General features: G+C 43.7%; 1 protein-coding gene across 1 annotated transcript in view; it reads right to left on the bottom strand.

The window, feature by feature from the left end:
- Window positions 1-1,735: 1,735 nt before the first annotated feature.
- The window catches only part of JAKMIP2 (janus kinase and microtubule interacting protein 2), a 72,386-nt gene continuing 62,649 nt past the window's right edge, over window positions 1,736-11,472 (bottom strand). The window contains exons 14-21 of the mRNA XM_015406450.1: window positions 11,057-11,110; window positions 10,341-10,406; window positions 9,018-9,086; window positions 8,769-8,846; window positions 6,841-7,044; window positions 6,018-6,083; window positions 4,017-4,089; window positions 1,736-1,840 (exon numbers count right to left, since the gene is read on the bottom strand). Of these exons, the coding sequence (XP_015261936.1) occupies window positions 4,039-4,089; window positions 6,018-6,083; window positions 6,841-7,044; window positions 8,769-8,846; window positions 9,018-9,086; window positions 10,341-10,406; window positions 11,057-11,110 (588 nt within the window). The 3' untranslated portion in view covers window positions 1,736-1,840; window positions 4,017-4,038. The remainder of the gene's footprint in view (window positions 1,841-4,016; window positions 4,090-6,017; window positions 6,084-6,840; window positions 7,045-8,768; window positions 8,847-9,017; window positions 9,087-10,340; window positions 10,407-11,056; window positions 11,111-11,472) is intronic.

The following is an 11,472-nucleotide window of genomic DNA, read 5'->3' as shown; positions in this document are numbered from 1 at the left end:
TTCTGACATTCACAAGAACCCAAGGCTTTGCTATCCATCCATGCTAAATCCCATTTTTAATGCTAAGCGGTGTACAGCCTAAACTCTAGGCTAGAGCCAGTTTGGTGTAGTGGTTAAGAGCGCAGATTCTAATTTGGAGAACTGGGTTTGATTCCCCACTCCTCCACATGAAGCCAGCTGGGTGACCTTGGGCCAGTCACAGTTCTCTCAGAGCTCTCTCAGCCCCTAAAAAACAAGTCTAGATAATCACTAGCACAATGCTAAGAGCTAGAACTTGCGGCTGCTAGGCAATCCTAGGATCTCCTGGCTATTCTACACACAATGCCATATGATGATGATTATTATTATACTAGGTTGCTCATCATTATGAAAACCAAACAACCACAAGCAAATGCTGGACTTGCTTTATTTAAATTTCTTGAATTTATTTAAACTGCATGAGTGCACAGGTAAGAAACATCCTCCTTGTAGTCTACAGTGAAATGGAAGAGCAGGTCAGTGGGGTCAACAAGGGACAGAACTGCACTAATAAATGGAAGCAGGTTCTGCTGCTGCTATTAGCAAAGGGATGATGTTTGCCTCCTTGCAAATTGATGGTACGCAGGATACAAACCAATGACTCTAATAGGGAAACTTCATGAGCAAGGGCCATTTCCCCAAGAAACTCTAGGAAAATTGCTAGACTTGTACTGTAAACTGGGAGATAATACTAAACCTTAAATTATGAACATAAGGCTACCTTTAACTTTCATATGCCTTTATGTGTGTGTGCAATAGCCAGAGAGTATTCCTTAGATTCCTGATTTTGGTTCATGCAGCTGACTGAGAAAGTGACGGTGACAAGGGGGGGGGTAATTGTTTATAAGTATTTCACTTGTATTTTAATAGGTGAGCTGAGGCAGAAACTCTTCTGGAAGCTGAGGTTGGATTAACAGGCATCAGGTTCCTCTCTGACATAACTATTTTGGAGTCTTGGTGACACTTCCACCTTAATCCCAGTTACTAAATATACATTAAATGGTTAGGGGAATGAAAGCTGAGTTCTTGCAGGGTTCTTCCTTCGATGAAACGAACATATCTAACATGCTGTCCTTCGTGGAAGGATCCTGATGACAGATAAGGCTGCAGCATTGTCAGGAATCCTCAAGAGCATTGTCAGCCGTTCTCACCAGGTTGATTCTCCACGCTCTTCCTTTCCTTGTGACTGCAGGCAGCAGCAAGGCCATATTCAAACTGTATCTATCCCACTGCCATGTTCTACCCATTACGAAACAAAAACAGAGTACGGTTTTTCCATTTTGTTCACATTGCAGCTGTCATTGTTCCTGAGTTTAAAATCAGAGAGAGAAAAAGAGTCCCTGTATTGAGAAAGCCAGACTTTCCAAATGGACTATTTTATTGTCCCCATAGAGTTCTGAATACATTTCATTTGCTCTGTTCCCTTCATTATTGAAGACTTTCATGGGAAGTTGGTATTATGTTTAAAATAATCCCCCTGCACAGCAGGGATAGATTGTTCATAGTAACTTTGGTTCCTTGCCTGACATACCTTCATTCAATCTCCTGAATGCGGTTTCTTGCTGTTTCCCGTAAAAATCGGATTCTAGTGATATACGCTGATGGGATATTCCTTTTCCCCTTATAGAATTTAATTAAGTGCAGCATAGATTGTAGCTTTAGACAGGAACTGTCAAGTAACAAATCTTGAATAATGGCTTTGAACTACATGGTGGGTGTGGTCTTGGCTACCGAGTGTTGCTTTGTTTTGAAGTGGTTGTAAACAGTGTTCTCCCTTCATGAGTTTGGAAGCATCTGCCCTTTTCTGTGTATTTCAGTCACTCTAGAAAGTAAGGGGAAAAAGTCAACATTTTCTAGTCCCATAAAGATAATACAGAACACAAAATTTTCTTGCTGATACCAGTATCTAGTCTGTGATCCTAGTGAAACCATCCAGTGAATTCTCATCTTTAATTCATTAACAGGCATAGGCAATCTTTTAACATTAGAATGTAAGGATTGTGCAAATGGTTTTATTGAGTCTTTGGATTTCATCATTAGAAAACAAGTGTAGGCCTGCGCTACTCTCTGGGGGGATTCCTTCACCCCTCCTTTCTTGCCGGGCCTGTGCCCAGTGTGACTCCAAGGACTGTGCCTCCACTGCCTGTGGGTCCAATGTGACTCCCAGGCTGCTCCACCAGCAACAACATGCGCAGTGTGGCTCCCAACCTGCAGTGGCGGCGGCATGCCTGGTGCATTTCCTGGCCTGTGCCAGTGGCAGCATGCCCAGTGTAGCTCCTGGGCTCTGTAGCTGCCTCTGGGCCCAGCACAGAACCTCGGACTATGTAGCCACCACCAGACCCAGTGCAGAGCTGAGCATGGCTCCCTGGCACCATCACAGCCAAATTTAAGTGCGTACTCTGTGCTTGCTTAATAGTATATAGATAGAGCAATTTATTTCAACCTTTAAACTATATGTCTAAAACACATTGATCCTGATATATATATATACCCTGTCCCCTTAAACTTATCTATAGCTCTCATGCTGTCTATACATTTTTATCCGTCCTGCCTCCAAAGAGGGTGGCATTATTCCTTCTCTATATAATAATGGATGAGGACATCAAACATTAAGGTGAATTAAATGTCAACTGTCACTAAGGATAATGGTAAAACAGTATCATATCTGAGTGGCTGCTGTTATATTTGCAGCAATATTGCTTATAATGCTGTGGGGACACACTCCTGTGGGAAAAGTGCGGTGTGAAACAGTTGTATAGGAGATAGTTTCAGCACTGTTCTAATCGAGGTGCATTCACAGCATCTCCATTTCTTCTGCATAAGTGCCATATGAGGACTGAGCTGAGGAGGCAGCAACCATCAGTCGACTGCCTCTGTTAGGCTCATGTGCTAGTGCAGCCTGAGAAACATCACCAGCTACCTTCCTGAGAGAGCCTCCTTAGATCTCTCTGTTGACCCTGCTGCTGAGGCCTTTTTCCTCACTCCTCTCTTCCAGAGACCTGTGACATGTGTGGACAATGGGTGTCCTGCCCATGGCATTCCTGTACCACTTTCTGGCTACCTCTCATCCACATCAGACGTCTATAGTTTTAGATCCACCCCACAAAATATATACATATGTACAGAGAATGTTATCGTTCATGTATGTTTCAGGGTATAATTGCTTTAAAAATTTCTTGGGTAGACATTCCAGTTTTGGGACTTTTTCCTGTAGCTTCCAATATGGCAGATCTGGTTATTTCAATATTTAAAATTCACCTAGGATGCTCATCTTGGCGTCAAAATGTATGTTTTTGAGGTTGGTTAGTTGCAAGATGGTGGGTCCTTTTCCACATTTTTTTAGGATGCTCATATTGTTATCAAACTGTATGTTTTGGGTCAATAAAACTATACATGAAAGGCAAGAATGGAACATGGAAGGTGATCTCAAGCTTGGATGAAGTCTAAATGTACTGAAAACATGTTTGCACACACATATGTAATACACGTGTACTCATCAGGGCACCAAGAATGGTTGCAGGTTTGTTGAGTGTACACAGTGAAAAACCAGGCTGGTGTGTGAAATGGTTCTTAGTAAAAGGTGTAAAAGCCATGTTATGTGTTCCTGTATTTCTGTATCTTCACTTCAGAAGTTCATTGAATAAACATTGATAAGCAGTGAACAGAGGCTTACCAAGTACTTACTGTGATTCGGCGGGGGACACATATGTCTTCCCAGGACCATTCCCGCATGGACAACAGACACGCTGCACCATGCCATCGCCAGGAAGGGACGCCGGGCGACACTCTGGCAATGGGGCTGGAAACTCGATGGTATCATTGAGTGTTCAGCCCCATTGTCAGAGCGTCGCCCAGCGTCACTTCCTGGCGACGGCATGCTGCGTTACAGGGAGGAATGTTCCCCCGCTGAATCGTGGTAAGTACTTGGGAACCCTAAGTGAACATGAGAAATTTCACATATGTGTTGTTGTAAGGGAAAATAAAGGACCATGTCTTACCTTCTCAAGAGGCACAATGACATCAAGGCCAAAGAATAAAGGCAAGAGAGAAGAACAAGAACAGAAAGAGAAACTGCAGAAAGAAAGAAAAAGCAGATATTAGGTTGCATTGCCTCTTAAATCATTTTGTTGAGCATGTCATTAATATAATTATTCAGCCAGCAGATATTCCTCCTCCCCAGTGTTCGCCGGGGGGGGGGTTGCTCTCTAGGCCTTCCCTCTGTAGCCACGCATGCAGAGGTTTTGGCTGTAGTGGGCATGGCCAACTCTGAAGCCAGCCGGAACTCCGTTCCTGTGCGTTCCTGCCCAAAAATAGCCCTGAGAAGAACTGTTGGTGAGAGTAGCATTGCTATGGTGATCTGGCTAGGCTTTGGGGCTGTAAAAGAGGATTTGCAGTTCGGTGTTTTCTGGGCTGCATGTGTTATTTGAGAGGTAGGGACATTGGATCTATTACTTCTTTTTTCTGGGTATGTGATATATTTAGGGGAAGTTTACGGGGTAGTGGAAAGTGCCAACGTTAGTAGTGTATGCGTTAGGATAAGACTTTTCTGTTTCATCTGGCATTCCTTCACTAATTATCAGTGGCCCTCCTTCTTGTTTATGTGTCTGTGTTTATACGTTTACATCTTTTATTAATTAAAGTGGTTTCATATATTTATTTATATTTAAGGCATGTTTTTATTTTTTGTGATTGTTTGCTGTCCTGGGGGCCCTAACTTGGGTGGAAAGGTGGCATACAAATGCTTTAAATAAACAAACAGACTTTGCAGTCTGGGTACTGTAAGGTGCTTTACACTGAACTCTCTTTGAAAAATTATTGGAAACTGAAACTGGTCCAGAATATCCAAGTGCTGATGGGGAAAAGCCACTTTGATTGAAGTGCCTCAGATATTTCCTCACTGGCTTCCATTTTCTGGGTGCAATTCAACATGTTGGCTTTGACTTTAGAAACTAGGGTTGCCAAGTCCATCTTCCACCCCCAGCGGGGGACTTTGGGGGTGTTCTTGGAGGGGGCGGGGCATCCCCGACGTGATGACGTCATGTTGGGGACGTCCGCTGCCCCCCTGCCCGCGCACCAGATCTCCAGAAACGCCAGTTCCCTGCACTTAAAGGAGCTGGCGTTCCCCTTTTAAGTGCAGGAGCTGGCGTTTCCCCTTTAAGAGCAAAGAGCTGTGTTTCCCTTTTAAGTGCACGAAGCAGGCATTTCCCTGCAAGCCTGATCTCAAGTGGAGATCGGGCTTGGGAGGAAACGTGGGTTACATTCCACGCATTTAAAGGCAGCCACCCCTCTCTATCAAGAGAGAAGGGAGAGGGGTGGCTGTGGGTGTTGGGGGTGGGGCTTCCCCCGCCTGCCATCTCGCCGGTGGTGGGTAGAACCCCTCCCAAAATGGGGAACCCCTGGCAAACCGGGGGGGTTGACAACCCTATTAGAAACCTAAACAGGCTGGGATCAAGATATTTCAAGAATCACCTTCTCCATCATGAGCCCACAACTGGAACAGTCCATTGCCATCAGAGGGTCAACATATAGTTCTGTTTGATTGGCCCTTGTCAGTGGTGGCACAATTTTTGACACCCCCTTCTCCAAAAGACAGAAATCAAATGAAGACTGAAACTTTGCATGTATGACAGAAAAACAGTGTAGAAGTACTTCAAATAAACAAGAGTATCCTTTTCAGTGGACTTTTTGTCATGGTGATTGTTGTAGGCATATTTGGTTGATGGCCAATTCTGGCTTCTGTTGATGTGGGGTTTTTGATTTTTTATCATTTAACTGGTTAGCTTTATAAATGTTAACAGGACAATAATTTAAATAGAAACAGCGTGTTTCATAGTGGAAAAGATAAGGTATACAAAAAGGCTCCTGAAAAAATACTGGATGAGAATAATTAAAATGAAAAATGGTAAAACATGATGCTATAAAAGAGGTTACAGTTGATAACATCTGAAAATACTTAAATGTGCTGTACTTTTTGTTTTTAAATATATAAAGCAACCAACCTTTTCTTCTAAATCCTTGATCTGTCTCTTCTGGATGTCGGTTTTATCTTCTAAATCTCGGATCCTCTAATAAATAAATCAAAAAGCAGGAAGAAACTTTAGGTTGGATGAACTTCAGCTGAGCAAAATTTATTCAGGGCTCCCAAGCAAAAATCCTTTATATATGAGAAGTAGCTGTAACTTTAGAGGAATATAAACCATCCAGCTAAAGTTAAGCACTTTGGGGTCACACACATTGGGTTTCTATGGGGGAGTGAAATAAGTGCGTAATAGTATCAACCAGGGCTTTTTTGTAGAAAAAGCCCAGCAGGAACTCATTAGCATAATAGGCCACACCCAACAGCAGAAATTCATTTGCATATTAGGCCATACCCCTGCCCCTTGGCTTGCCAGGGCACCCTGTGGCTGCAGGGAGCCCAGGCAAGCCCCCCCTTGAACGGAAGGGAAGGCAGTTTAAACTGCCTTCCCTTGGCTTGCCCAGGGAAGGCACGGGGAGGCATTTAAATGCCTCCCCAATCCTTCCAGGGGCCCCCCTGGCCCGCCTGCCTTGGAGTCGCTGGGTGTGTGTGAGCCTGGGCCTTCCCTCTGTAGCCACACAAGCAGATGTTTTGGCTGTACTGGGCATGGCCAACTCTGAAGCCAGCTGGAACTCTGTTCCTGTGCTTTCCTGCCCAAAAATAGCCCCGGTATCAACAAGTTTTAACAATAATTTAGCTGGATTGTGTTTTTGTCTTACAGATCATAAACCAAGGACACTGGATAAATGGCTGTACATTCTTTCACAACAAAGCTGCATAGATTTCTTCTGTAATCTGCATCTCACCTGATGTGCCTGCTGAAGCAACTCCATCCTCTCCTGTAGGATCTGGCAGTCATATTCTCTGCTTTTTCTCAGCATCTGTCTTCTTAATTTTTCTACAGCGGTCCTCAGTTCTTCCTGTTGTTTCTCACTCAGCAATTCTCCAAACTTTATCACAGTTTCTTGCTGCAAAGCATTGTACAAGGTAGCTTCAAGCTCCTGGATTCTCTAATCAACAGAATGGCAAAAGTTTGTTATGGAATACAACCTCACAAGAATTGTGCAGGTATCGACCTACGCTTTTGATTCAATAAAATAATTTTATATTGTCATGTAGAAGCCAGATAGAATTCATAGGTCAAGATAAAAATGGAAATGCCATGACATGTCTAATAACTATGTGTGGTCCCCATCTGCAGATACTGAAATCCACAGATCTATGTATTTTTCAGCAAAAAATCCCCTGCCCCCCCCCCAAATTAAAACACACCAGGGATTTAAATTCCACCCAGATTTTTTTAAAAAATGTTCACCCCAGTTGAGTTGGCAGTGGCCTCCACTGGTGGTGTCAACTCCAGGCTCAGCTGCCATGGCATAGGATGCCAGGAGTGGCTACAGGCATAGCTGCCTCAGCTGCAGACTTTGGGAGCTGCTACAGGCCTGGCTGTCATTGCTGTGGACTCTGGGAGTGGCTAGTAGGCCAGTTGCTGTGGCTGCGGACTCCAGGAGCAGCTTGGATCCCAGCTGCCACCATGGCAGATGCTGGGAGATGCTCCCTGTCTGGCTGCCATGGCAGAGTGCTCTGGGAGCCACTCTAGGCCTGGGTGTGTGGCGGAGGACTGCTGTGGTGGTGGAGGATGCCAGGAGCTGCTCTGGGTCAGAGTGTCTCCCAGGTACCATTGCTGTTGCTGCAGGTGTGTGGTGGGGCCTGGAGTTGCAATGGTGAGGGGAGAGAGACGGGATTCTCCCCTCTGTGAGTCCTGTGGGCCTCCCACTTGTAAGTGTCTAAACTTTAATCAATGCTGAAAAACACATTTAGGTTTTTCCATTCACTTCATTGGTAGAGGCAGCTGCATGTACAAAGGACTAGGGCTTGGGTCTCACAAACCGCCAGTGGAAGACACAGATGGTCCAAGGTCTTCCCCACCCTGCCCTCACCGTGAAGCGGGGTTTATTCCTCAGGCTGCTGCATTGAGGATGAGGAAAGAAACAAGGTACCTCTTTCTCCCTGTTATATGAGTACAGCTCAGCTCACAGAAGGGGACAGAAAAGGAGCAGCTTTGCCCCCTTCTCCCTCCCTACTGCACCAGCCCAACTGGTGCTCCAAGAGAAGGGCTCCAGGGAGCGGGGGGAACAGGGAAGATCCCAGGATCCTTGCACCCACAGATCACAGGATCCAATTCAATGTGCTTTCCTCTACTGGAATGAATAGGGATGAAGGCTCTGTGCCCGCGAGAGCTCCAGGTGTGTGATGGTGCTATCATGCAGGCAAAAAATAAATAAATCACCATATACAGGACCGGATTTATTCTTACCTTGCCTAGGAAAATTGTAGTAATTTAATTTTAACATCAGATCCATTAAGTAATGAGAGCTCACTGACAAGCTCATGCATTTACTGGTGGTGGAAAGTGCCGTCAAGTCACATCCACCTTATGGCAACCCCATAGGGTTTTCAAGGCAAGGGACTAACAGAGGTAGTTTACCCCCGTGTAGTGACCCTGGACTTCCTTGGTGGTCTCCTGTCTGAACACTAAGCAGAGCCACCCCTGCTTAGCTTCCGAGATCTGATGGTGATGCATTTAGTATTAAATTGCAAATAATCTGTGCTCTGTTCAGGCGCATGTGTTAGCCAAATCGGAACTTTCAGGCTCACAACATGTGGGATCTATATTCACCAGATGAAGGAATGAACAGAACAAAAGAATTTGTGGTGCTTGAATTTAACTTACCATGTAGGCTTGGTCAAGAGCTTGTTTCCTGTAGTCCAATTCTTCTTCTAGATAACCTTTTATTTTACAGAATTGCTCCTACAATTGATGATTTTTTTTTTAAGAAAAAGAACCTGATTAGTGATTCAGTTAGCTATTTTGAAATACTTGATGTTCAGGCACTGGAGAAAAAAGTGGACAATTTAATATTCAGAATGATGTGTGAGTCAAATACAAAAAACAATCCAAAAGCAGGCTGTTTCACCTCACCATATCACTCTCCAGTTCCATCATCTTCTGGTGCAGAGCTGCTTCAGCCCCTTCAATCTGCTGTATCCACTATAGGACAAAACAACGGCAAAACACTCTGTTCAAAATATTGCAAAATAATCTATTCAATATATTACATATGATATGATGTAGTGACCTTTACGTATTTATATTCCCCGACTCACTACAATCTGTACATATTTCCGCATATAAATAAAAAGAAAATGTGCAACCTGTTGTTTATAGCATTTTTGTTAACATAAGTAACAAACAAGGGAACACAAATAAAGACTGCTTTCTTTTAAGCAACTGAAAGTTCAGATCCTAATGTTTTTTTTATGGCAGTTTGCATTATCAATGTGTCAGGGTTACTGTATAAAAAAAGTTGCCAGTGCTGAACTGGAATCCCTACACACTACCCCTAGATGTCTAGTGGCCAGCTGTGGTCACACAGTGGGACCTGTTGTCAGGATCAGCAGCAAGTAAATCTCCACACATTTCCAAGGAAGCGTTATGCTTTATTAGATTACAAAACTGGTACCATATCCACAGGATTATTGTTAGGAATAACCAAGGGGCGGAAACATCCCTACATATAGCAGGATGAGGCAAATGGCTAAGCAAATGAAACCTGAGCGCGTGGGCGGGAATTCTCCCGGCGGGAGGATATGTGATAAGCAGAAGAGTCTCAGTGCCTCACGAGAGCCAAAAGATTCACACCAGCGGTGGAACGCAAGCCCTCCCCCCTTCACAAGGCCAGACAGATAATGCCGTCTGGAAGCACTGGTTCTCACTGTCTCCCTATCGCTGTTTACGGCAAGCGGCAGAGCAGCGAGCAAGCCAGGATCAGAGAAGGGAATAAGCAAAACATGGCAGCTAGCTGACACCTGTGCATGTACGCACACACACATAATTATTACTATTAATCTCTCAGGAACTTAAAATTCGTTGTGCAGCTAAGTACAGGCAAAACCTGTCTCTAATGGAGACTAGGGCTGTGCACATCCCTCTGATGTCTTTTTGCAGATATTTCCCCTGGCAAACACTGGCATCATATAATACAATTTTGAGGATATCCAAATTTCATTAATCATTCTGTGCACTCACTGGATCCTGATGAGTGATTCTCTAGATGGAATGATTGCCACCCATGGAGCCTGACTTTCACTATCATTCATTCAATCTAAATAGTTACCGAAACTTCATATTTTCCCATAATTATTGAAAAGGGAGTTAATGTCTGGTCTGTGGAATGTGGCATGTAGATTTCAAATTCATAGCTCATAACAGAAACACTTGAACTTGCAACTGCACAAATAGTACCTTTTCTGCCAGGGATAATACAGTGCTTGCTTGAATTATGGCCACTTGCTCTTCATTTCTTAAATTCTGTAAATTAAATATGAGAAAATCAAGAAAGCAGCAGTAACATTCTAAACAGGTAGTGATTTTTTTTAAAGAGAAGATCCGATTTTGATTTCTCTGATCCAGAGAACCATTATAGGCGCAAAGATTCCAATGTGTTTTCACAGCTCCCATGTCTGCAAGGGATTCTCTATTTCTTCCACCAGATGAGCTCCCATGTCTGCAAGGGATTCTCTATTTCTTCCTCCAGATGGAAGAAGCAACTTTATGTATGTAAAATGATGCATGTTCAAAACTCAAAAATGAGCATGGAAGTCTGCATACACAATTCTGTGTGCACTGTGTGCACTGAATTAGTGACTGAGACATTCTTATCAACAAAAGGAAACTGGCAGAAATACTATATAATAGGAACCTCATGATAAAGCCGTAGAAAGGAATAATAACAGCTGGGAGAATTATATCTGGTTTATCACAGGGCAAAGAATCTATATTCTGTAACCTTTCAGTTTTCCTTATGTTGCTGTAAACGTGGACTGGTCAGGTACACCTATTGCAGTTTATCAGAGATCTCATGTTATCATGCTATTTGACTGCACTGTTTTATACTGTCTAATCTTCCTTGAGTCTCTGTGACAAAGCTAGGCTGTAAATAAAATAAGAACATTACTTACCCCATTGTCACCCAAGATGTCTAACTGCTTTATGAGGTCTGGAATACTAACATCCTAAAAAGTAGATGGTACAAATAAGACTTAAAAGAATTACAACCTTTCAGAGTCATTGTTAGAAAGAATTCTATGCAGTACCAGCAGGGGTAGTTTCCCCCCTATTTCCTCTTCCCAGAACAGTCACTTATCCTTATACTAATAGCCAAGTTGCCCCCTCCGTGCAGATACTTAAATCAGCACGGAGGGGGCAGCTGGGGGGCCGGGGGAGGTTTGTGCACACGTGGGCCAATCCCCACGTGTGCACAAAAATTAAAAAAGTTAAAAAAAAATTCGGGGGGATGTTTAAATCCCCCCGAAAGTGCAAGAGCGTCTCCTGCGCGTGCGCAGGAGACGCTCTGCTAACGCTGTTGCCGGGTGGG

Source organism: Gekko japonicus, unplaced genomic scaffold (assembly GCF_001447785.1).
Source record: "Gekko japonicus isolate JY-2015 unplaced genomic scaffold, Gekko_japonicus_V1.1 scaffold3410, whole genome shotgun sequence".
NCBI classification, from domain to species: domain Eukaryota; kingdom Metazoa; phylum Chordata; class Lepidosauria; order Squamata; family Gekkonidae; genus Gekko; species Gekko japonicus.
Note: the sequence above shows the minus strand (reverse complement) of the source record. Positions and strands in the feature narration are given on the sequence as shown.